The sequence below is a fragment of the Carettochelys insculpta genome, chromosome 14 (genome assembly GCF_033958435.1).
Source record: "Carettochelys insculpta isolate YL-2023 chromosome 14, ASM3395843v1, whole genome shotgun sequence".
NCBI classification, from domain to species: Eukaryota; Metazoa; Chordata; order Testudines; family Carettochelyidae; genus Carettochelys; species Carettochelys insculpta.
The window spans coordinates 30,146,356-30,173,750 of record NC_134150.1 but is presented as its reverse complement, the minus strand read 5'-3'; the positions used below and the strand labels follow the sequence as shown (position 1 = coordinate 30,173,750).

The 27,395-nt window shown below is 39.7% G+C and overlaps 1 protein-coding gene across 1 annotated transcript in view; it reads right to left on the bottom strand.

Moving 5' to 3' along the window:
* The window catches only part of CDH8 (cadherin 8), a 260,715-nt gene that overhangs the window by 159,829 nt on the left and 73,491 nt on the right, over positions 1–27,395 (bottom strand). The window contains exon 3 of the mRNA XM_075009191.1: positions 11,717–12,011. Coding sequence (XP_074865292.1) covers positions 11,717–12,011 — 295 coding nt within the window. The remainder of the gene's footprint in view (positions 1–11,716; positions 12,012–27,395) is intronic.

Genomic DNA, 27,395 nt, shown 5'->3' with positions numbered 1-27,395 from the left:
TTCCCATGAGCTCATGGGAATAAGGGGACTTCGAAGTAGGCGGGGCCCTTTCGAAAAGGAGCCCCGTCTGGATGCGCCGCGCGGTGGCAAGGCGCATCAATTTCGAAGCGCCGCTGCCGCCCGCATGCTAATGAAGCGCTGAATATGCATTTCAGCGCTTCATTAGTAAACTTCGAAATGGCCATTTGCATGGCCATTTCGAAGTTTGGGGCACGTGTAGACATGGCCTTTAGGTGTAGATGCACCTCTGGTTTTCTCAACAAAACCACAGTTTTGTTGAGAAAATTCTATAGTGTAGACATAGCTTAAGAGGAGTTGTTTTCTTTTTTTCATTGCTAATTTTTTTTTAAAGATCTTCTCGAGAGACTCTATACAGAAGCTGCCTGGGCATCACCGTAAGTTTTTCTAATATGCCATAGTTTCATGGTTTCTTTAAAGTGAATGAACAGAATACATTTTTTTCAAAACCCACCAGGAGAACTTTACTGGTCTGAGGTCCTGATCTTGCAGGAATCCTGCCAGGTTTGTACTACAAGCTTCACCTCTCTAATCTGGCACCCTTGGGACCTGACTTATGCTGGACAAAAGAATTTACTGGACAATGGAAGGTCATGTTTTCTAGCACATTACCAACACTACTGCTGCTTACTGGGCTCTTACAAGATATTTAGGGGTAAGTTACAGCTAAATAACAGCACAGGGCACCAAAAGCCAGGACTGGTGGCTGTAAAGCAACTTTATGGGACCATGGGAAACTTGGCCACACCCATGATAAGTGGTTGTCCAGGTAACTAAAATCATGCCAGATTATGGAGTTTCCCAGATGAGAGAGTTCTGGATTACAGAGGTTTAACCTGTAGTACATTAGAGCAGAGTTTACGTTTCTGTTTCAAATATTAAATGTAATTTACTTTATTACATTTTAAGTGTACATAATTTAGAAAGCTAAAGACATGGTGGAAGAAATGTGAATATAAAGGGGAAAAAACAGTGTATGAGACACAAACTTTCTTTGGACAATTAAACACCCTGGAACAAAAACAGCAACAAAACAACGTTTTCACTTTGCTCATTTTTCGTTCTAATGAGCCTTTATAATGAGACACAAATGAAAAGTACATATATCATCTGGAAAAGTGTAACTAAGAGTCTGGAAGGTGCTTGCTATGCATAGAAGACAACTGTCTTCTGAACACACAGACAATTGAGCAAGCTGGCAGCCTTCAGCCTTCAGCATTTTACAACTGTATGAGGAGCATGGGAAGCATGGTTGTGAAATCTAATAAGCTGCATTTTTTATAATTTTGTGTGTATGAACTAATTGTTTTAGAACTGGAATTACTCCTTCTTACACTGGTGAGATTAAGAAAAGTAAAATTTCTCATGCTGAGATAGATGTAGATCTCTCTCTGGAATTGGTCCTTGTTGATTTTCCCCACTGCAGAGATTTGACTCATGTGAAAGTAACACGGAGGGACAGTCTTTTTTAGTTTTAAGGTTGGTAGTTCTCTCCAAATACAACTTATAAAATGATGTCATTGAAAATTGTGCATGTGATGCTTTATGAATTCCCCAGCGTGACCATTTGTTAACATTAGAATACAGTCTGCAGCATCACAGTCAGTAGCACCAGGATTTACCCACTTTGTGTTTCTCTTGAAAAAGAACTCTTTTCATTTATACATTAGTTTCAATTCCCTTTGAGACCCTGCTGTTATTATACAACATTCAGGGTGCATCTACACTAGTCAGCTAATTCGAAGTAGCCGGTACAATGTCGAAATAGCATGTGTCGCGTCTACATGCGCCGTGTGCTATTTTGACATTGAAATTGACGTTAGGCGGTGAGACGTTGAAATCACTATTCCCATCTGAAGATGGGAATAGCGCCCTACTTTGACATTCAACGTCGAAGTAGGGCATGTGTAGATGATCTGCGTCCCACTACTTCGAAATGGGGGGTCCTCCATGGCGGCCATCGGCTGAGGGGTTTACAGACGCTCTGTCCAGCCCCTGTGGGGCTCTATGGTCACCGCATGCAGCAGCCCTTAGCCCAGGGCTTCTGGCTGCTGATGCAGCTGGGGGTCCATGCTGCATGCACAGGGTCTGCAACCAGTTGTCGGCTCTGTGGATCTCGTGCTGTGCAGGGAGGGGCCCTGTGTGTCTGGGAGGGGCCCTTTAAGGGTGCGATTTGGGGCTTTGCTGGCCCCTTATTTCGATGGGGAGCACTTGTGTGTGTGGATGCTCCACATTTCCTTCCGGGGCAGCTCCTTTCGATGTTCCCCATTGCTACTTCGACGTGGAACGTCGACGGCACCATCCCTGGAGGACGTGTAGACGAAACGCATCGAAGTAGCCTATTTCGATGTCCTTACTTCAAAATAGGCTATTTCAACGCAGTGTGCTAATGTAGATGTAGCCTCATAGTATTTGTGGGAGAGGATGAAAATACTTGCTCTATTTTCCAGGACTTTCTAAAAGATGGCATATTTCAAATCAATTGACACTTTCATTAGCACTCACTCAAAGCAAGGTCAATTGCCTATATTATATAGAACTACTAAGGCATAGAAATCACCAGGTCCCCAGGCAAAGAAAGTAAAATTAGATAATCACTACTCAGTTATATTTCCTTCAAGAGGAAAATAAAACACTGCATTGTTTGGTGACTTACAAACAAAGTTCCCCTTCAAGGAAATATAACTGAGTAGTGATTGTCTAATTTATACATACACACACACACACATAAGCAAACAAACAAACAAACAAATAATAATAACAATAATACATAGCCTCCATGACTGCACAAGGAATTCATTAATATATAATTTCTCATTGTAAAAATAAGATTTTCTATAACCTCACAGTTTTTAATTTTGTGTTTTCTGTGTGTGTGTCTGAGATAGGCTGATTAAGCCAGCAATATGAACCAGGTTGCAAGAGCAGGCTCAGAACTCTTGCTCCCTCAGGCCAACAGAGAGCAAGCATATGGCAGCAGAGACCACTTGGCCGCCAGGGAAAGGGCACATTCCAATCATCTAGCTAGCAGTCCTCCACAGGCTGATTCATGAGAAAATGGCATTGACACAGCTCCACAGGCAACTGCTCATCTGTATTCACAGAGAAACATTAAGTGTTGCAGATTCAGCAGTTAAACAAATGCAAAGCTACCGATGCCAAAATTTCATACACACACACACACACACACACACACACACGCACGCACGCACACACGCACACACTAAAATAAGCTTGGACTGAGGCACAAAAGTTACATTCTGAACTCATTCTGAATCTGATGTCACCACATTTTTAATGTGTCAGTTTTGCAGAGAGACTTGAATCACAAAATTTATATGTGCTTTGGAATTAAAGGATGTTTTTCCGCAATGTGTAGGGAGGAGGGAGTTCTGAAATCTATCACTAATAAGTTAAAAAAGTAGCAAGTAGAATTAAATTATACAAGTATAAGCAGCTATGGGAATATTAATATATAATGAGATTACATTCCTGATACAAGACAACTTTTGAGTGTTGGGCCTGGTGATTAGCATTTTTCCAAACTTCACATAGTTTGAAAACAAAGTGTAGTCAGGTCTCTTATTGTCTGGTCATTACCAGTGACTCATTATTTGGGCAGTAATGTAGATTGGCTTACTACCTCTTACCTGGTGTTTTTACAAAAAAAGCTTTGATCATTCATTGGGGTGTTTCGAGAATAAAATGGAATATTTGCAGAAAAAATCAGCCACAATCTTTTACTCTCTTCCTGTCAACATTTGATATTTGGAAAATATTGAAAAACACATGATGAAGAGTGAAATTGGAACTGTTAAACATCGGTATTTGTACTGGAAATCTGAATTAAGGATATGTCTGCATTGCAATCAGAGATTAAGCAGATGTAGACAAACCCAAACTAGCTTTAACCTAGCTAAAATGAGTACCAACCACAACAAAATTGTGCCAGCATAGGCTGTACAAGCTCTCCTGGGAGACCAGACGCTTTAGTGACTTGCCTGTGCAGAAGTCTATGCTACTGAAGTTTCACCAGCTAGATTAAAGCTAACTCAGATGTGTCAACATGTCCTGCAACCACACCAGCAACTGCAGAGTACAGATACTTGAAAAGTTATGTTCATACTGTCCAGAAAAAAAAAACATGCCCATATGCTGCTATAGGGATACAACCTCCTCCCTGCAACCACACACACACACACACACACACACACACAGAATCAAGAAAGAACACAAGCAGCCCTGCCAACAACACACTTTAGGTGTGTCTACACGTGCACGCTACTTCGAAGTAGTGGCACCAACTTCGAAATAGCGCCCGTCGCGACTACACGCGTCGGGCGCTATTTCGAAGTTAACTTCGAATTTAGGCAGCGAGATGTCGAAGTCGCTAACCTCATGAGGGGATCGGAATAGCGCCCTACTTCGACGTTCAACGTCGAAGTAGGGACTGTGTAGACGATCCGCGTCCCGCAACGTCGAAAGTGCTGGGTCCTCCATGGCGGCCATCAGCTGGGGGGTTGAGAGATGCTCTCTCTCCAGCACCTGCGGGGCTCTATGGTCACTGTGGGCAGCAGCCCTTAGCCCAGGGCTTCTGGCTGCTTCTGCGGCAGCTGGGGATCTATGCTGCAGGCACAGGGTCTGCAACCAGTTGTCAGCTCTGTGTGTCTTGTGTTGTTTAGTGCAACTGTGTCTGGGAGGGGCCCTTTAAGGGAGCGGCTTGCTGTTGAGTCCGCCCTGTGACCCTGTCTGCAGCTGTGCCTGGCACCCTTATTTCAATGTGTGCTGCTTTGGCGTGTAGACGTACCCTCGCAGCGCCTATTTCGATGTGGTGCCGCGCAACGTCGAAGTTGAACATCGACGTTGCCAGCCCTGGAGGACGTGTAGACGTTATTCATCAAAATAGTCTATTTCGATGTTGCTACATCAAAATAAGCTATTTCGATATTGGCTTCAAGTGTAGACGTAGCCTTTCTGTGCAGAAGTGCACATTGCCTCAAAGAATGTGTGGCCATACCCCTCCCTCCTGCTTGTGAAGCAGAACTATCATTCAGGGAGACATACGCAACACCCAACGGGAAGCAGTAGCAGCAGCATTCCAACGAATTCTAGGAGGCATCCCCAACCCCCAACCCCCCCAAAAAATCAAAACAAAACAACACAAAACTCTCACAAGTATGGTGTTGCTCTGCTCTGAACCCTTATTCTGGCATGCAGACAGTTTGCACCGTTTACTCTCCTGAGAGGCTGAATATATCTAATAAAATGAAGACCATTAACAGACAAGAAAAGAGGCAACTTTTCCTGAATAAATCACTATATATTATTCACCAAGTTCGTTACATAGTTAATTTAGGGCTCAATTCCCCCCACCCCACTGATGTCAGTAGGAGTTTTCACATTGATTGAGATCAAGGCTAAGAGCTTGTCTAGCCTTCAAAGCTTTAGTGTGCAGCTGTAGCACTTCAGTGAAGACACCACTTATACCGATGGCATGCGCTTTTCAGAATAAGTACTCCCCCTCCTGGAGAGGTAGTACCTTGGTCAACAGGAGACTTCTTCCTTTGACCTAGTTCTGTTTACTCCAGAGATTAGGTCAGTTTATTTGCGTTGCTCAGGGGTGTGGATTTTTCACACCCCGAGGAATGACTTAGTTATGTTGACCTAATTTTCTGGGTAGACCAGGCATAAGGATATGATGTGGTAAAATCTTGCTATCAAGCAGTATTAGCTACTGTGGGGAATGCCCTTGATTGCTGCAGCTCTCCTTAACGTAGTAGGACTACTTGCAGAAGTTTGGAGTACAGTCTCTTGTAAAAATACTGCTAAGACTACAACCTCAGGATAACATCCTTCGGAAGAGTACCGTGACTTTGTCTATGCCCAAAGCCAAACACATAACAGCCATTCCATAATTTTGGAATTTCCAATTCTGGGTTTGATTGAAACCAGGAAGCACAAAGGTTTTAAAAAAATACAAAAAACAAACAAAAACAGTGATGAACACTTTACTGTCCTCTCCCAAGAAGTCCTCAATAAAGGATAAAAATTTGGTCAAGAATGCCTGGAGCCTGTTTTCCCCCTGCTTTTGTAACGTAACTAGTTCTTTCAGGTTTATTATTGCCTATCTACTGTCCTTTCTCATAAGATCTTTTGAGGTCATTCATAATGCACATGAAAGACACATATTCCATTTCTTTAAAAAAAATCCTTGTTTAAATGGTTCCTCAGTGCCAGAGTTCAAGAAGTTGATTATGCACAAGATGAACAAGTAGTGGAACAAGAGAAAGTGATGATATACATTTTATAACAGCTGTTACACTGTAGCCATATTTTACAACATCTGCTATATTTTTTTTCCTGCGCATTTTCACTACCTTTGAGTTTACCCTTTGGGCTAATTTGTAGTTGACCCTAGTAATATAGTCCTTTTAGTTAACAATTTTGTGACAGATTATCATTGATTTAACAGTCATGCACAGTGTCTTAAAATCAATATATACAGGAGTGGGGAGCAACAGAGTGTGCTGGGACTTGATAATACTACATCTTGGTGTTTTATGACATATTTACAATTTACCCAGTTACTCTATCATTATTTATATCAGACTTGTGACGTTGATGACAACCTACAGATTTTGTGCCTTTTGGCAAACCAGTTGTAACTGGAGTAGAACTAATACCTTTCGGAGAAAAGGAAAAATACACACTCGTATGTGCATTTGTACTACATGCTTCTTATATGTGTCTGTGAAATATCTCAGTTTTGTACATGTAAAGTAACAGATCATCAGATTCATTGAAATTACCCCTGAAATACAGTTGTGAAACTGGGGGCAGATTTTGACCCAAAGAAGTCAGGTACAACTATCTTAAAACTGCAATAATAGAAAATACTAAACTGAAAATCCAAACTCCTTTCCAAAAAAGAAATCCTGGAGAAACATCCTATTCAAGACAAGCTGAATTATTCTAAAATAATTCACCCATTCAATTTTTTGACGCATTGCAGGTGTAATTTATTTTTAGTGCACTGACATACTGCATACATACCACATACTGTGCTTTATTTTGACAAGTGATGGGGAACTTTCTTATAGTTGGTGGTTTAGGTCAGATATTCTATGCAATGCTTGGATGTTTGTCTGAAATTAGCCAAAAATTGTGAAAGTTCACTTTTCCAGTGTCCCTTTTTTTTCCTCTGTCTCACCTTCTTCCCCACACCATCGCATCTGTCACTATCTCCAATGCGCATTTTTATTCCTCTGAACCTCTGACACAAACCATTAGCAAAGCTGTAGCCTATTAAGCATCCTTTGCTCAAAAGAGAACTATCGAAACTCACCCACTCTTCCTCCCCTGAAACACAGAAACTACAACACCCATTTCAAGGCATGTTACCAGTCCTGCAGCAACCTGTAAAGTGAAAGACTGTGAAGAGCTGCAAAGAGGTAATCTCAAAAGGGAGACTTACCCAGGCATATTCAAATATACCCTACATGATCCGTTCCGTTTGCCCTGGTTCTTCTAATTTGTTTTTAGATGGCTCATTCATCTGTATATTACAATAATCATTGCTGGCTGTTACACAGAGCATGTAAGCTCAGGAACAAATTTAAAAACAAGTGACCCACTAGGTACTCCACCTTTCTTTCCCATACCTATCACCAAAACATGTTCCTTGAAGTTTCTTGATGCTTAAGCATATTTGTGCTGAATGCAGCTTAAAGGCTATTGAAAGCAAGTAATTTTCTACTTCCCAAGTGTACTCCTGTGAGCAACACTGCTGCCATATAGGAGACCGGCGATCAAATTTGACTTCCAGTCCCCTTCTCAACCCTTATCTCCTCAGGAGAGCAGAGCAGTATTAAAACAGTACAGAACCTTCAGTCTCAGCAAAGAGAGAGGGAGATTGAAGTGGACTAGAAGGGTGATTGCTGTGACAGAGCTGAAAGGAAGGAAACAGGTTCAGGTAAAAGTGAATTGTGTGTGCTCCCCAGAGCTTTTTCTGGAGCATGAAGCCCACTCCTTTCTCAGTGAAACAAAAAAAAAGGAAAAAAAAAAAGAAAAAAGAGTGATTTGAAATTGTTCCTGAACACAGCAATTGTACACAACCTAGAGTGAGTGAAAGAGTGTGTGGCTGCATCCACACTTGCAGTCTTCTTTCAAAAGAGGCATGCAAATGAGGGAAATCAAAAATGCAAAGGAGGCACAGATTTACATATCTGGTGCCTCATTTGCATATTCTTCTTTTGAAAGAAGACAAGCAGTGTAGACATGGCTCTTTCGAAAGTAAACCCCATCTTCGAAAGAACCTTTCTTCCCTTTTTTATGGGAAGAAAATTTCTGTTGAAGATGGGGTTTATTTTTGAAAGAGCCATGCCTACATTGCTTTTCTTCTTTCGAAAAAAGCTCTTTCAAAAGAAGAATGTGCAAATGAGGCACCAGATATGTAAATCTGCTCATTAGCATTTTGAACTTCCCTCATTTGCATGCCTCTTTCGAAAGAGGAATGCAAGTGTAGACTCAGCCCGTGTGTGTGTGTTTGTGCAGATGCAAGAGACTTCAGTCAGAAGACCTGAAAATCCAAAATGTTCCTGCAGGAAACAAGACTGAAATAGAGATTGACTTGGCACATTTTGCAATAGGAAAGTCCTACAAACTCCTTCCCTCCACATCTCAGTCTCTCCAGTGAAACAGGATTTTCCAGCTGTCAATCATATACAACATATGGCATATGCTCATTCTGATTATGTATGTAAATGTAAGTATATTTGATCTCTAGAGAGGGTTTGCATTTGCAAAGCTTCAGCTTCCCCACAAAAATTATACGTTATCCATTTTCAAGATATACATATTCAAGAATGCATGCCGACAGTATTATCCATGTACTATTTATATAGGAAGCACCTGGGGACAACGCTTTGTACTGTGCCCAGCATGCTGCTGCCAAAAAAGAAATGATAACATGCAGCAGTATACGATATATCAGCTGTGTATGTTATGTAGAGAAAGCTACACAGTGTTGGAATCTCAATAAAGAGTGGTGTTTTAGTTTTGGAATAACAGAAACTAATGTGTACTCACTTTATCTTGTGCAACATTTTCTCTAGCTATCCAAACAGAAATGATTTGTGTAGTATTTTCATTACATAATTACTACACATACCATACATGTTCCTTGCTGGTCTCAGGACCTTCTGAATTCTTATAGCACATTTAAGAATGAATATTTTCAGTACAGTACTGACCTCTCCTAAACAAAATGAGTGACCAAACACCCTGATATTTCAGCTTTGTCTTACAGAGGCAATTATTACCTCCAACCTGTCCCAATTTTTCCACAGTTTGTATTTGGTCAACCTAAAAATCACAATCTTATTGAGACTCTGTTAGTGGACAGTTTCACACAACTGAAATACAAAAAAAAACAAAACACTGGAGTAGAGTTCTCTTAAAGAGGAATCAATTCAGTAGCGAATGGAAGCAAAATACTTAAAGCACAGCAGAAAAGAAAAAAAAAATCCAACCCACTAACTTAAAGAAATCAGCCTTTCCCCTCTGTGTTGATAGATGATGGAAACTGATTTGAAAACGAACATGACAACACCTAAAGGCAGTTAAGTAGTTTATATTCACTATAGCCATTAATAAGATAGCTTTTAGTTGGGTAAAAAGGAAGGAAGAAGAACAGCTAAAGAAGTAACAGCAAAACTGGTAAAGCACCAATGTTCTCGCCTTCAAAATGCCAGCCTTGACTTTTAGTCACTTAACAGGAACAATTTGCAGGTTAACAGGAACAATTGCATATGCTGCATTGAGTTTATAGTTATTCATCATCCATATAATTCAGTGGGACACATGCTCTGTGTTCCAGAGTAGCAGCTCTGAATTAAGGTTTGTATTTGCAACAAATGCTTTGTATTTGCTTCTTATGCTTTTGTATAGTAATAGGTTGAGAACATACATCCCATGAGAATACTACAGACAAACAAACAAACAAAAAAATGAAAAGTAGGGATATTTAGACACAAACACTGCTCTCCTCTCTACTTCATTTCATAACATCAGAGTGCTGAAAACATACAGTAATTCTAAATTAAAGTCTTTTTAGATGATTTATGGCTTTTTTCACCTGTGTTGTTAAGGGTTTAAAGGTTAACTATAGAATTTGCAAATAAAATGGTTAAGGGCCACATTGTAATGGACAACAGAGGCATAGGCCTGGTAGAGGCCATTTTCTTGCTTAGAGCTTGACAAAAATATCATTTGAAACCAAGTCCACATTAGATTTGTGCTACAATACAATTAAACCAGGCTAACATATTAAATAGGTGGTTTGGTAAAGAAATTGAGATTCAGGCTGAAAACGCTTAACAATTTCAGTGGAAGTGATTGAAAGTAACCAAGATAGCAAACCCGGAGAAGAAGAATTGACATGAAAACCCCTCAGTAAGTATGCTAGAGCTGTTGAGTCTGTGACACCTAGATTTGAAAAGACCTCATACACCTCATTGTACTGAATTTCAGGAAGATGACAGTTCTAGCTCCATATATATCGTTCCTGCATATATTTGTGTGTGTTTCACTGCAACAGAACAGAATGTTGTTTTCCAAACTCTTTGACAGGGCACTATCATGTTTGTAAAGAGGCTTGGCATGCCTTCAAGTGAGTGTTTATGTATATCTTGCTTTGACAGACAGAGTAAAGGAATTGCTGAAAATCACATTACTTTCAATTTAAGACTTGTAGAATTTATGCTTTGTTCTTTAGGGATCTGATTCTGATGTCCTAGCTGACACTGAGTGCCCTGCATTTAGTCACATTAGTTTCAATAAGTCTACTCTCTGAGTAAGATACTACACATTGAATTCCAATGTATTCGTAGGTGCCTGTATCTTTCTACATACCTGTACAGGTATGTCTACAGGTACAGCAGCAGATATATAACTATAGAAAACAAAGTATGCACCAGTATTTCACAATAAATATATCCCCATCAAAACCACATAAAAGAACCTATATATAAAGAAGTCTAAATGAACACATTATCCCTATTAACAAGTAGATTTTGTATGTATATTATTTTCCTTTCTACCACATTCATTCCGTTTATCTTCTTCTCAGCTTTCTCTATTTGTCTCTTCTACCTCCCTCATTTTCAGATCATATGATTGATGGAGGAAGCCCACTCAAGAGTCTCATCATCAGTTTCCAGACAAAATATCTTTCATTTCAATATTTTGGCTGATTATAGTTATACATGAAGGAAAATAGATGAGCAGAGGTCCACAGTTTGTAAGTACTACATCTGTGTACAAATATATCTAGATAATTCCACATCAATAAAATATTAATAGGATTTGAGTGGCATGTTGTAACATATCTTGATAAATCCTTTTCAGTAACAGGATTTCTAGAACCCCAGAAACTGACTATACATTTGGGCCACAGAAGTATTGCTGTGGAAATAAAGCCATTTTAATATAACTGGTAGTCATTTTCTTATTACTGGGGGTCTCAAGCTATTATACTGCAGTTGAGCACTTCAGTCAAGAAGGGATTTAAAAAAATACAAGTTAGAAAGAGGAATGAAATAAATACCTCCCTCCTCTCTGCCCTCCCCCCCCCTTGCCCATCACTGGTGTATTTAAAAGATGAGTTTACCAATCTCTTTATAAGTTTAGGTGTACATACCCACAATAGACATTTCTGGAACAGTGGCATGATACGGGCCATCAAGAAACTCTGGTGCATTGTCATTGATGTCTTGGACCTTAATTATGAATTCTGAAGGTGGCTCCAGAGGTTTGTTTGTATCCCTATCAACTGCTTGCGCTGTTAGAGTGTATTCTGCCTTTTCCTCACGGTCAAGTCTTTTCATAGCATGAATATCTCCAGTCTTGTCATTGATCACAAAGATTGTTCCAGCTCCGTCTCCTGACAGGATATACTTGATTTTGCTGCTTCCAGGATCCAAGTCTGTGTGCAGCTAAAATGACAAATAAGTGTTTTAGTGATAAAAACCTGCATCACTTTTTTTGCATTGGCCTAGCCATGCATTTCTCAAGTTATTCTTTTGCACTTCAGTCTTAGCATCAATAATCCATACCTCAGCTAGAATACACAAGGAAAGTAAAGATTTGTATGCATAATAATCAAAATCGAATGTAATCATAGGCATAATTAGACTTTCTATTTAAAAAAAAAGTGGCCATTTTATATATTTAAAATCCCTACTTCTAAGGCTACATTGACACTAGACGGTTTTATTGACAAAACTGGTATTTTGTCGACAAAACTCAGGGAACATCCAGATTCCAAAGGTGTTCTGTTGACAGCAAATTGACAGAATGTGGCACTTTTGTCAACAGTGTTCTGCTGTTCCCTCATGAGGCAGGAAGCCTCTGTTGAAAGATATCTGTTGACAAAAAGGCAGTCTGGATGTTCCGGCGAGCCTTCTGTCAAAAGACAGGGCTTCTGGGAAACTGGGTAGCCCTGTTTGCTGTACTCCTGGTTGACCATTTTATCAAGAAAGCAAACAGGAAGTCTGGCTGCTCTGTCAACAGAGTGGATTGCTTTTCCATCTGCTTTGTAGCCTGGCCACAATCTGTCAACAGAAATTTTGTCAGAAGATATCTTCTGATAGTAACTTCTGTCGACAGGTCGTTCTAGTGTGGACATAGCCTAAATGTAAATGTCTTCAAATCTATTATCAGCCAAAATGAATTAAATGTCCTTAACCAATCAGATCAAGGAGCAAATGAAGGTTAAGCAATAATATATATTTTAAATCTAGCTACTTATTTTCATGCATTAATTCCTTTCAGCTTATTTTCAGAAAGGGATGGGTGTTTAAAATGACTTGAATACATTTGGCAGTTTCATCTCAATTAATGTTTTTAATTGACAGCATTACCAAAAATCTGACAACTGCATTTTAACTCAGTTGTTGAACTGAAGTGAAAGACTTTTAAATCCTTATTCCCAAAGGGTTGTTCATCAAAGAGTGTTTTGTGAAAGCAAGCTACCAGAAAAAATGAAGAACGATTATTTTACTTGAGCATACTGTTCATCACAACTTCTTCCTTTCAGAAAACTGATTTTTAAATTGTGTTCAGCATTTCAACAAAGTGAGAGGATAAGATTAGAAAATCCTGAAGTAATACTGAAAAAATCAGCTAAACAAAGATCCTCTCTCATACTTTGAATCTTTGTCAACTAAAGGCTTGAACCAAAAGCCTTGCTGGAGTGCTCTCTGGATCAACCACGTGAAATCAAATAATCAATTAATTTCAAGGGCAAGATGTGTCTTTTATTATAGCAAATTTATTGGTGTCAATATATTTTAAAGAATGAATACATAATTATAATTCATTTAAAGGAATATTAAACCAACTGGAAACTTAGTTTATGTAGGTATTTAACATTCTTTGAACACATTTAGGATGAGAAATGTAATATAATTTGAGTGTAATTTGAATTATTTTCACTTATTCATAAAAAGATGTTCTGATGGAAGTTTGTATGTGTCAGTAACTAGCAACAAGCACTAACAAATTTTGCTTTCCCAATTGTCTTCTCTAGAGGATAAAATGAAATGGAAAAATTCATTACAGTATTTGCTGTTACCCTCTTCGGTATGTGATACACCTAAATGATGTAGTCAGTTGCTTTCATGGGTGCTTTTACATATTTGGATTAAATGTTGATAAATTAACCCATTCCCTTGCTTTGAGGTACAGGCTGAATCTCTATAGTTTGGCACTCTCTGCACTCTCTGGCAACATCTGTGGTGTGACATGATTTTAAATAGTTGGATGCCCACTTATCCTGTGTTGTGATCAAGTTTCCCAGTGTCCCAATAAAGTTTGTTTATAGCCATCTGTCCTGGCTCTCAGTGTTCTGTGCAGTTATTTTGCTCTAATTTACTCCAAAATGTCTTTTAAGAGACCAGTAAGCAGTGGAAGTGTTAGCAATGCTGCTAGACAATATTGACTTCCCATACTTCAGAAAATGGTTTGGTTTAGCATTGGTTCAACAACAGGCAAGTTCTAAGGTTATCAGGCTAGAGAGATTGAACCTGCACGCGGGCAAAATCAAGAAAACTAGCATGAGGTTTATAAATCACCATTCTGGTTACAGTTTCTCTTTCCTTTGTCTTTTTTTTCATTGAGTATAATCCCTTTCAGCCAGGGAACTCTTCTACTCTTCCCCTATCTTCTTGTGTTTCAGTGCCTAGCACAATGGAAGCTTGTTTTTGACTAGCTGCTAGGAATTGTTTTAATAAATGCAACCAACCAACCACCACCATTGATGTCAGTAGCAAAGTCTCCATTGACTGACTTCAAAAGTTCCAGGATTTCAACCTTACGTTTTGATGGGTAATTTGCCATGCATTTGTAATTTATGTTTTAAACTATTAAGTCCTTAGAAACTATTAGATTGTACTTAAAAAAAAAAGCAGAAAGAGGGACATATGGAAATTTCAGATGCTGTAAACAGGCTGAATCTCCACCATGCTATTGACCCAGCATTGGCATAAACACAAGCATAAGGAGGCCTGCACAGGTGTGCACAAACCTTAATGTGCAAAAGTCAAACCTCTTTGAAAAATAAAATCTTTCTTCTCTCTTTCTATTATGTTCTCGTTTGTTAATAACAAACAGCAAAATTCAAGACTAAGTTTTCTCCTGATTTGACTGTTGTTCCTTGTCTCCACAAAACGAGAACTAAGTATTATTTACCATATATCGTTGTGTTTTATATGAACATGCTCAGTTGAGTAAGATCAATGTTATATTAAAATATGCCTTTGGGCACTTAATCCCTTCCAGCAAAGTACTTAGACACCTATCTAATTGACTTAAGGGTGCTTAAAGGTCTTTGAAATCTAATTCTTTTTCTGAAAAAAAAACATAGTCGTAAAGTTCAAGTAACGATGGGTGAAAGCCATTTCTGGTGCATCTAAACTGGCAAATATTTGGGAGCATGAAAACATTTTGTTATTTCGTCTTTGCTAATGAGGAGTAGCCAAAAAGTCCAAACTTAAGTATAAGAACTAGTTTGGGGTGGCCAACCTGTGGTTCTTTGAGCAAGTAAATGTGACTGCTGCTGGGAGCTGCATGCCAGGAGTTCTGTCCACTGCTCTGTGCACGTGCCCCAGTGCTTGATGGGAGAAGCATGTGACAATGAGGCACCAGAATCAAGTTTGAGTGGTGGGCTGGGGGTACCTGGCTCTTGCGGGGGGAGGGGGAGAGGCATTGAGTTAGAGCAGGGGGGAGTGAACCTCAGGGTGCCTGGCTCTGGGAAAGGGCACTGAGCCATGTATTATATATTTATGTTTATCTATCTAGCTAGCTAGCTATATCTACACTCTATCTAGCTATCTACTCTATCTATATCTAGATAGAGGAGATAGATAAACATAAATATATATGTGGCTCTTTGCACTCTATCCACATGGCTCTTAGTCCCTAACTAGTTGGCCACCCCTGGACTAGATGAATATTAAAAAAAAAACAAAACACTTTGATTTCTGAATCAGAATTTGGCTAATAAAAGCACTGGTGAAAGAATGCAAAATCATTCAGGGTTGGATAAACTGATCCTTTAAGAGAATCTGAGTTAATCATGTGTGCAACCAACAACCTCATAGAACTTATCACACTGATAGATTCTGAGACTGTGCTGAAGACAAAACACGGGAAGGCAATTGGACCATACAGCACCAAGTGAAGCATTTCAAGCATTAGGCCTTGAGAGGGCAGGGATGATGGTAAATTTCAACCACTTATTCCCCCAAATTGGAAAAATGCCCAATGAGCAGAGGAAGAACATGCTGGTATCTATCTTCGAGTGTAAAAGTTACGTGCAAAGGAATTACAAACTCATAAAGTTAATGAGTCATACAATTAAATGGTTGGAAATAATTATCAGGAAAAGACTTTGTAACTGAGTTGAGTATCAAATAAAAGACTCATTTTGGGTTTATGTCAGGAAAGCAAACAATAGATAATATACTGTTTTCAGCTAGAATATTGCATAAGGACAGGAAGAACCACATCAAATAATATACAGCATAGACTAGGGGTCGGCAACCAAAAATAGCAACCCTAACCCTATTTTTCCAAATTCAGTAAAAAAATTCAATAATCCAAAAGCCGCAATGAATGTGAACACAAGACAGTCCTTAATAAAAAACATACTGTACTTTTTATAACCCCTATTTTAAGAACAGAACACAAGATTATTTATAATGTAATACATGTTTATTGCAGGACATTCACCAACTTTTTACATATTCTTTCAAGGTTGCCTTTCTTGTTGTTGGCAAATTTTTCATTACAAATTAGACATACAGGGAGCCCAGCTGAACTCTATATAAATGCAAAGGATTGAGTCCATTCAGCTTGAAAGTCTCAGCTTTCATCTTCGATTTTCCTCCTTTTTGAAGGCATTCCAATCCCACTTTAATTATGCCAATTTTATTTCACATTTCACTTTTCTTTCTTAAAATGCATGTTGCCATTCACAGCAGGAATGCTGCAAGTTTCCTTTTCCTAATCAAGACTTTATAAGCAACACTACTAAAACACAGATACGGTACCAGACTCCACAGTGCGCTACTCATATTAAAGGGGATTTATCCCAAATTTCAAGATCATATATTGGTTGCTATTTAGATATGAGTTGTTCAATTCTGAGCTTTTAGATGTTCACCATTCATCAAAAATAATCAGGTGTTTATTTTATTTTATTAAATTTTATTTTATGTTTAAATGTTGCAATTATAGCATTGGGAGCCACAAAGAAGTTCTTAAAGAGCCACATTTGGCTCCAGAGCTGCAGGTTGCAGGCCCCTGTTATAGACTTAGATAAAGCTTATGACAGCATTCTAACAGATTTTATGTGGTGGACTATGACCACACAATCTACCAGAGACATATTTCGAACTCATGGACGTATAATAGTACATCACCACTGAAAAGCAGCTCCATTCACACTAGCTTCGTCTATACAGCCCCTGCCTGTTGGAAAGTGCATGCAAACGAGTGAGATCAGAAATGCAAATAAGTTGTGGATTTAAATATCTCATGCCTCATTTGTGTATTTCCACATGATCTGGATTCCAGAAGAGACATTTCCAGAAACCTATGCACCCATTTGGACAGCGTTCCTTTGAAAGGAAACCCCCTTTCAAAAGCACCCTCCTTCCTATGTTTTTTTCAGGAAGAAGGGTTCTTTCAAAAGCGGGGGGGGTTCCTTTCAAAGGAACCCCATCCACAGCTGTGCTGGCTTCTTGAAATAGCTCTTCCACAAGCTAGATCACCTGGGGATATTCAAATGAGGCATGAGATATTCAAATCTGTGCCTCATTTGCATTTCTCTTCTCACTCATTTGCATACCCCTTCTGAAAGGGAGGGGCCATGTAGATGCAGCTAATGAGAGTACATCTATACCCAGAACCAGTTTTATGCCCATTTCTATTTGTGAGACACCAACTCTGACTAACTGGACAAAGAGTGGGGAAAGCATTCTGGAACCACATAAGATTTGCAGAAGTTCTTCAATCGTGAGCTAGGGAGACACTGACATTTGGACTGAATACAGCTCATGATTAATATTAGCACATTGGAAATATGCCCAAAAGAGGCAGGCATGCCTAGAAGCATTTTATAACCTTTAAACTACAATTGATTAGGATCAATGGAAAGTGCATTTAACTCTTCCTCTCCCCAAAGATTAATCTGGGCCAAAACCAATAGTCTCAGACACAAGCCTGCAACAGAGCCAGTCTCCTTGCAATTTCATGAACAAAACTGGTCCTGATAGAAGTTTTCTGTGCCACCCAATTGGTTATAGGAATCAGCAGGCTGATATCTGAAGTCAGTAGTACCAGCTGAACCTCAGCTGCATCTGTTTTAGCCCCAAGTTCCCTACTGACTTCTAATTCCTAGTTTAGACCCTTAGCCCAACCTTCTGAATATGACTCCAGTTAATCCCTGGAATTCTAACTCTGGACTCTGATCCTTTACTCCTATGTGCATCCAATGGTCACTCACAGTCATATTTTCCCTGACCTTTAATATAAAGCCAATTATTATATTTTGCTTGTGTGGGAATTGTTGGGTTCATCCTTCATTGGGATTATCCAAAGTCAAAGATCAAAACAAGTTTTTGAGATAATAAAGTTCTTAAGTATAGAAACATTCTAACAAATGACCTACATAGGTGCCAATATTTCCAAATAATTTAATTGTTTTGATTTAGGATTTAACTGGCGTCATATTACAGAAAGGTCTCAGAGTACACAACCCCACTTTTAAGCTGCTGATCCCCAGTTCCTATGGTAAAACCTGGATTTACACAATTTCCAGTTGCACTTAACTTGCTCCCTCCTGGCCCTGGCTCAATCCCGCAACTCCACAAGGCCCTGCCTCAGGCCCCACCCTCAGCTCCGTTCACCACCCATGAATAGCTCCTGCTCACCCCTCACCACCACCTCTGAATCTAGCTCACCACACCTCAGGCACGATTCCTGCTCAACCTCCCTGGCCCTGGTTCATCCCCTTGCCGGCTCACCACTCTTCAAACGTGGCTCCAGCTCAAAACACACACACACACACACCAGTGCTCTGGTTCAAATCCCCCGTGTGCAGTCCCCATTCAACCCCCCTTCCCCCCACCCTAATTCAATGCCCGCTCTCTGGTTCAAATCCCCCATGGCCCGGCTCACCACCTGAGCAGGGCTCTGGCTTACCATTCACATACACAGCTCCAGCTCAGTTCCATCCCTCACCCCCCTGCAGTCCTAACCTACCCCAGGCTTAGCCCTTCCTCCACCTCCCACTGCTCCAACCCACCACCAGGCTTAACCCTCCCAAACTCCCCGCACCCCAGGACTTACCTTTCTGCTGCTTCCCCGGCTGCAGAACACATGTTCCACGAGGGAAAAAGCTGGACCTCCACTTATGCAAAATCTAGGTTACACAAGGGTGTACAAATGGAACCCTCTGGTAATCTGAGACCTTATTGTACACTGTCAAAGCCCAGACCTAAGTGACATTCAAAGTCTGAGAGCATAGCTTTTCCAACTAACATTTCCTCTGTTGTAGGAGATGTGAATGATAATATAAAGCAATTGTCAAGCTTCAGCAGGCTGCATTCATGTGGAGGTTCAAAATCATTACACTCATAATTATATAGGCTCTAGTTGAATTGACAGAGTGGCGTAATCAAGAGGATACACTGAATTTAAGTTTCTGCTTAGGAGTTCTCACCACTGTTGGAAATATAAAACTACTTTCCACACCTGTACTTCTTTATACATTTCCTTTATGTCTGGAAGCTGGCCTCCTATTTTTAGAGTAGTGAGAATTGTAATAAAAATGTGTATTTTACAAAGGGGAAATCAGTATTTCCCAATCAGATTCCAGTACTGGACCTGATCCTAGAATTAACAGCAACACATGCTTACTGGAAAACTTACTTCTACCCAGACGTGGCAACATTTACTTCCCTTGCATGAGACTTACCCCATTAATTAGACTGTACGACAGGAAGTTCAAGGACAGTGAAATTCCTCTCAACCATTTGGCCAGGCTGTAGAAGCGTACTTGCAAACATCCCCTCTGCTTGAAGTTGCCACCACAGTTCCTCCATCCAACATGTTTATATGCTAATTATATTGTCTTTGCATCCTCCCCATACCAGATCTTTTACACCAGTGGTTGTACAGATGACTTGTGTTAATACTTCAAGGCTCCCATACTGCCTTAACACAGGCCATAAGTAGCAGAGAGAGCCTTACAGTACTTCTCCATATCAAAACAAGTTTCAGTCAGAAATGAACTCCCAAAACTCACAATATCTAATACATATTGGTATGATACAGCTCATGATCAATGTCTTCAATATTATTAATATCATAACTTGTACTGCCACAAAATTAACTTCATTATTCACTGATTCATGAACACATACAAGAGTGCTACCAACACGTTTAGTTAGCTATAGAGTATTTATTTATAGTCTCCCACATACATACCAGGAAAACAGACAATTACCATCAATTCAAGAGAGAAAGTGCTGAGACAAATACTTGCTCGAAGGATCTCTCTATTTTGCAGATATAAAATTACTACTGTACTCCAGAATGCTGACACTATCCAGCTAATATCTAATGCTTGTAGCCACTAGAATTCCATCTTCTTTGCTAAATATGTATAAATGTATAAATCTTTCCTGAGTGTGTGGTTTGGGGATGCTTTTTTGTTTGGTTTTTTGTTTGGTTTTTTTTTTTGTTATTATTTGCTTGTGTTTGTTTGTTACTTGGAACTATATGGCTGCATCTACAGTACCTCCCTACTTTGAAGGGAGGACGGTAAGTAGGGTGCTAAGAGTTTATTAATGAAGTGCTGCAGTGCATATGCAGCACTTCATTAAGCAAATTCCCCTCTGTGGGAACTTCGAAGTGTTAACCTTCGAAGTGCCATCTCTTGTCTAGCCGCAGCTAACCCACCGGTACTTTGAAGTGCTTAGGCAACTGAGTAAGAGTAAAGGGACATCACAGTTGCCCAAGCACTTCAAAGTACCAGCAGGTTAGCCATGGCTAGACGCAAGATAGCACTTTGAAGTTGCCGCAGAGGGGAATTTGTTTAATGAAGTGCTGCATATGCACCACAGCACTTCATTAATAAACTCCCAACACCCTACTTACCATCCTCCCTTTGAAGTAGGGAGGTAGTGTAGATAAGCCCTATATGTAGCAACCCACTGAAGGACAAATTCTGGTTCAGGAGACTTGATCCAAATCATTCTCGAGACTCTAGCTTCAATTGACTCCCAGTGGGAGATCCATTGTCCTTTCAGCAGCTAGTAAAAGGTATTGCATTCTGATCAGTCATCCAATCTGTCCAGTGTGAGGATGAGCAAGGTCATGGCTCTTCTCTCAACATACCCTCCCTGCCCAGGAGGTTATACACTTTTGGGAGCACTAGCCCGTAGCAGTAACTGTTCCCTAACCAATCTTGTGACTGCAAACTGCCACATCACAGAACGTGGAGGAGTGGTAGAAGGAACTAATGCTCCTTAGGGTGTGACACAGCTCTGTTGGCAATCTTGCCACTTAATTCACTGAGAATGGGATTGGATCCTTACAGCCATCTCTGATCCTGGTGCCCATGCATTGGTTGAGACATAATTCATCTTGTAATGAGCTGGGTTGTTCAAACAGAGGATCTGCCACCCCGGTGTTGACATACTAAGATGAAACAAGCATTACTGCAGCAATACTCCAAAGAGAAAAATCATAGCCTATTAGAAATATGCTCTTGGATATTTTTAATTAAGAAAAGAAAAGACTGCACCATGAAATGAAGTTTTATTTGAGCTCATTAGAGAATAATTAATTCCTCCATGTATAATTACAAAGGAATTACCCATCCCTTCTTTCAAAGGAAATTATACAATCTGCATTTTTAAACTTCATTTTAAAGCCTTGCATCATTCTTCCAAGAAACTAGCACATGCTGCTCTCAATTTTAGAATTTCTAAGTATATTTCTTGAAGGAATCACGGGTAAATCATTGATTCCATTTACCTCTCTGAAACTTTATGTACTATCCTTCATTTCAGAGGCAGATCATATGAAATGAACCTAGAGACATGGCTTCTAGAGCTTTCTCATCTCTTTCAGGAGTCTCTGCATGTTCTAAGGTGCTCTAGCTCATTCTATAAAAATACTGAAAGATTTCAGTAGCTTCTGTATTCATTTATATACATTGCTGCTTCCAATAATTGTAACACCTTTCTCCTGCTGTGAATCTTTTACTAGTTATCTGCCTATTCTTCCTGTGTCTCGTCTGCTTTTGCTAGATATATGAAAACAATTTGGTGGGAAGAACAACTTTGATGTGTATTTTTGGTGAGTTGTCACATACGATGATATATGTGCTCATCAACATAAAAAGCTTTAAAGAATCATTCAGCATTAAACTCTATAAGACAGGATGCAATTCATTTGTACACAATGTGGAATTAATAAAGTGATTGTAATTTCAATTCAGTGGAGTCTATTATTTTCTTCATGAACATGCTAGTCCCCTTTAATAATAATGGAAATTATATCTGCATAGCAGGGGACAGGAAAATCAACTCTTCTGCATTACCATAGAGACTAATGAAAAACATGGGACACGTGCTTGTGCTTACTGAAGTTAACATGAGTACTTCCCACAGTTTTAATAGGAGACAGAAAATGCCCATGGGGTACTTAGGTTTCACTTAATATTTTAGGATCATGTAACATGAAGCAGCAAATATTCAACTGCAGTCTCATAACTATATTCAAAGAAAACTAAAGCATTAATATCCCTAACACTTTCATCCAACAATAATCTTTGGTTTTATCTGCCTCAGTGTCATTACAATATCTTTGATTCTAGATGCTGTCTTTTAGAGTTCAGTGTATTCTTTGCTGTTGCTTTTTATTTCATTTGATTGGCTCTTTCAGTGTGGGTGTGTCTACATTGGGAACTAACTTCGAAGTAAACTTCAAAGTTAGGTACTACATCAAAGTAGCCAGCAGAAAGTCTACACACATTTTCCCTTATATTGAAGTTAACTTTGAAGTAGGGTGCCCAACTTAGAAGTCCTTACTACATTCCCGGGAATGCAGTAATGTCCTACTTTGAAATTTAACTTCGAAGAAGGGTGTGTGTAGATGCTGTACTTCAAAATTGCTAACTTCAAAGTTATTTTTGTAGTGTAGAGACAGCCTGTGTGTTTAGATTCCTGCCTCAAACTGCATAAACATCTTTTCAGCATTTGCCTCTCAGGACCTCCTTATGAAGTACCTGTGGTCTAAACTTGGAACCAGGACCAGGAATTAAAAAACTCCTGACTGTCACATTAGCTGGCTCTGTGGCCTGGGGCAAACCACACAAAGCTGAATTAATTCCCGTGCCAGGCTTGAACCTCCATCATACTCTTACTGCACCTACCTGACACTGGTCCTGTCAAGGGCTGCTGCCATCCCCACTGCTGGCTTGGGCCTCAAGCATTTCCCTAATTTTCTCTTGGCTGCATTGTGTCAGCCACAGAATTGCCATGGCCACTCACACTGCCATTAGAAGACTATCCCCAACTTACCTTAATGTACCCCCTTTGAAGGGGGTTTTTTGTGAGGGCAAGGACTTGTTTTCACCCATACTGCATCTAGCAGGGAAAACCATCTCTGCCAGGGTATTTGGCTTCACCATCTCTGGCTCTTGACGCAGACCCTAGCATCACATCTCTATGGAAGCTACAGTACCCAGTCTACAGCTGCCCTTGGAACTTCTGGGGATATATATACAATCAATATGAGGCTGTACTATTTATTTATTGAAGATAAAATGAGGGTTGGAACTCCAGCCTCTACCTGACTACTCCCACTCCCAGCCTTGCCAGCTGTTCACCATTTTTCCTGCTATGCACCCAGACCCTGATCTCTGGAGCACATCCTATCATAGCCAGAGGACTGCGGCGTTGCAGATGGTAGGTGTACACAGCAAAGCTATTTCAAAATAACAGCCATTATTTCAAAATAAATTTGCTAGCATCTACACAACTGCTATTCCAAAATAGTTTCAAAATAGCAGTTGGATTCTTTTAAAACAGGTAAGCCTCATTCCACAAGAAATAGTGCCTATTTCAAAATAACTATTTTAAAAGAGGGGCTATGTAGACAGGGAATAAAGGCTATATCAAAATATGTCATAAGCTCTGGCCACAGTTGGCCAAAACTTCAAAATGGCCATGCTAATGGCCAAATTGAAGAATACTAATGAGGTGCTGAATTGACTATTCAGTGCCTCATTAGCATTAGCATGCTGCCAGCCACAGCGCTTCGAAAGTACCTCTTTTGAACATGCTCTGCTCGGTACGGCTACACAGAGGTCCTTTTCGAAAGGAACCTGCACATTTCAGCTGAGAGGAATGAGATGATTTTGAAATGTGCAGGTTACTTTCAAAAAGGACTTCTGTGTAGCTGCTCTGAGCCGCACACATTTAAAAGAGGAACTTTCAAAGCGCCGTGGCTGGCAGCATGCTAATGTTAATGAAGTGCTGAATATTCAATTCAGTGCCTCATTAGTATTCTTCAATTTGGCCATTAGCATGGTCATTTCAAAGTTTTGGCCAAGTGTGGCCATAGCCATAGTGTGTCCAATGGCTCTATTTCTTAATATGCCTATTGTGTTTGGATGTTCTAGTTCAAAATCTCTGAGTGCTATTTCAAAATACATTTTGGCTGCATCTACACTACCCCTGCTTTTTGGAAAGGGAATGTAAATGCAGTGGGTCAAAAATGCTGATGAGGCACTGATATGAACATTCAATGTGTCATTGCATAATGGCAGCCACTCGCCAAATCAAAAGTGCTGCTTTTGAAATGCAAACTAGCCATGTAGATGGGGTTTCTTTGAAAGGAAGCCCTGCTTTCGAAAGCACCCTTTTTCCTTATTTGTTTTAGCAACAAGGGTGCTTTTGAAAGCGGGGCTTCCTTTCGAAGAAGCCCCATCTACTTGACTAGTTTGCATTTTGAAAGCAGCACTTTCGATGTGGTGAGTGGCCACCATCATGCAGATCAGGCATTGGATAGTCATATCAGTGCCTCATTAGCATTTTTGATCCGCTGCATTTACATACCCCTTCCAGAAGGGTTGCGTAGTGTAGACACAGCCTTTGGTTTTAGCAGCATTATTTCAACATAAGCTATTCCAAAATCTCTCTTCTGGAATAGCTTATTTTCAAATAACGCAGCTGTGTAGACATAGCCTTACTGCTCTACATTTAGGACAAACAGAGGTCATTGTGTACTGGAACCCATCTCTACAACACTCTGGAAGGAATTTGGACAGTCCCCATTCAACATGCCACTGTCTTGGTTTCTTTCATATTCTTCTGTTTACTCACACTGGATTTATTTCTTTTTTTATTTCTTCTTCTTTGACCTATGTTTTTATTTTCCTGTTTTTAACGGGTTGTTATAACTTGCCATCCTATGCATGCAGGCAGAGAGAACATCAAACTTGAATGCTAAGACCTTTTTGTGTTTTTCAAGAAATTTTCTCAAGTGAATGTCATAGCAATATTTAATAATACACACTCTTAGGATTGCAGAATAGAATATAAAGTTAAGCACTGTGTACCCACTGCAGTAATATGAAGGCTACTTACTAAATCTGTCAAACCAGACAAGATGTAGCCTAGATCGGCAAAGGCAGACAAACACAACAGGCTAGTTAAGTCAAAGGTGACAGAGTATTTCTATTTACTTAAGCATATTTAAGTTGTCATGATTTTACAGTTCAATGCTATGCTTTTAAAAGCTTTCACCACACTGACTTCTGCACACCAGGACTGATAGGTTGCCCAGAGATAATGTATTAACGTGTCTCCCTTCTTGGTACCAGAATTTCTACATAGCTAGAGTGTTCTTTGTTACTTCATAATATTCCCAAATTAATGTACAAATGGAAAAAAAGTACATTTTTATGAATATAACAATTGTTCAGGCATACAGTCACATGTCAATTTTCAACATCTGGGAGGTGAAAGCTCTGGCTGTGGCTATTTAATGTGTAAAACTGACAACCTGAATAGAAAGCTCTGTTCCCGAAACTGGCTGTCAAAAAATCTTGAATTTAAAAATGTAAACATCAGCTATGCAGCCAGCAAAAAAATCGACAGTTATTGGGGAGATGACTGCTTTACAGTGGGAGGAAGAGGACTAAAATACACATTGTAAAGAGCATTTAAATATTTATAACATAACTATGCTGGGATAATATAACTTTTTTTTAAAAAATCAGACTTACAAACCTGTGTCCACATGACAGGCACCCATGCAGCAAGGGTAGATTTTCAAGTTAAACTTGTAGGACTAAAGTATAGACGTATGACAAAATCCTGTGTAGTTTCTGAACTAAGCGTTACTCTTATGCTGTGGCCACACTAGCCCTCTCCTTTCAGAGGGGGCATAGTATTGAGGCACTTCGGCAGATGTTAATGAGGCACTACCATGAATATACAGCACCTCATTAGCATAAATGGCAGCTCCGTGAACTTTGAAAGTGCTGCTTTTGAAACACATGCTGCCCGTGTATCCGGGGGACTTTCAAAAGGACCCCCTGATTTTAAGAGCCCCTTCTTCCCAAAACCAAATGAGAATAAGAGGCTTTGAAAATCAAGGGGTTGTTTCAAAAGTCTCCCAGCTAGAAGGGAGGTGTGGGTTTAGAAAGAGGCGCTTTCAAAGTGCATGGCAGCGCCTCATTAGCATCTGCTGTAATCCTTCACTACCATGCCCCTTCCAAAAGATGGGGCTTGTGTGGCCGCAGAAGTAGTGTTCTATTTTAGTTGTATAGCATTACAGCCATCCCATTTCACAGACAAGTAGAAACTTACGAGGGCATCTTTATTTTTTCCATTCTCTTGCAGTTAGAAAAACATCATGATAAGTAGCTGTGCTATGATAATCCATTAGAGAAAGTGTTGGCTGAAACCAGTTAATGTGTTTTTGAGCAAGTTAACAAGAAAATCTTTGCCACTTCATTTGCATGGCTTTCAAATTTTCAGGAGATAATTTTCCATGAATTTCGACAGCCTCACGCATTCCTGAAAATCTCTTGCAGACAAACTTGAAGCATTAATGTCTAGAGTAACGCAGCATGATTTTGCAATGTTATAAATTTGAAATTTGTCACAATAGCATTACGACTGCTGCCTTTGACAATACTGGCCTGGGGAAGGCTAAGAGAAAACAAATACATAAATATATATGCGATCAAACAAATATCTGTAAAGGGTGGTTGAGGTAGAATTAATCCTGCCTCAGCATGGAGAAATGGAGGAGGTAACTTCCTGAGGTCTCTTCCAGCCCTGCATTTACAGGATTCTATGCTGACATACAAATATGCATGGTCACACATATGTCAATTTATCACCTTGTATACACTTATGGACATGCTGATTTCACAGGAAACAATGCTTAATCCCACAGCCAGCATTTAAGTGAATATTTAACTGGTGGCATAATGGCTCCCATTATTACCAGTTTATGGTGTGATAGCACACAAGCCGACCTTTTTCCCAAAAATGTATCCAAACATTTGCTGATTTTTAAGATGTGAACACTATGGGATTGAATCTCATTTATACTCAATTGTTCTCACCTATGATAATATCTTAGGGAATAACGTTGAGACAAATTCAAAACATTAAGTATGGATTCAGTCATTCTATGTATAACAGAAGTTACAAACTAGTATCTCAATAGCCAAACCATAAAAGCATGATATAAAGCAGCCTCAGTAGAGTCATGCTCCATAT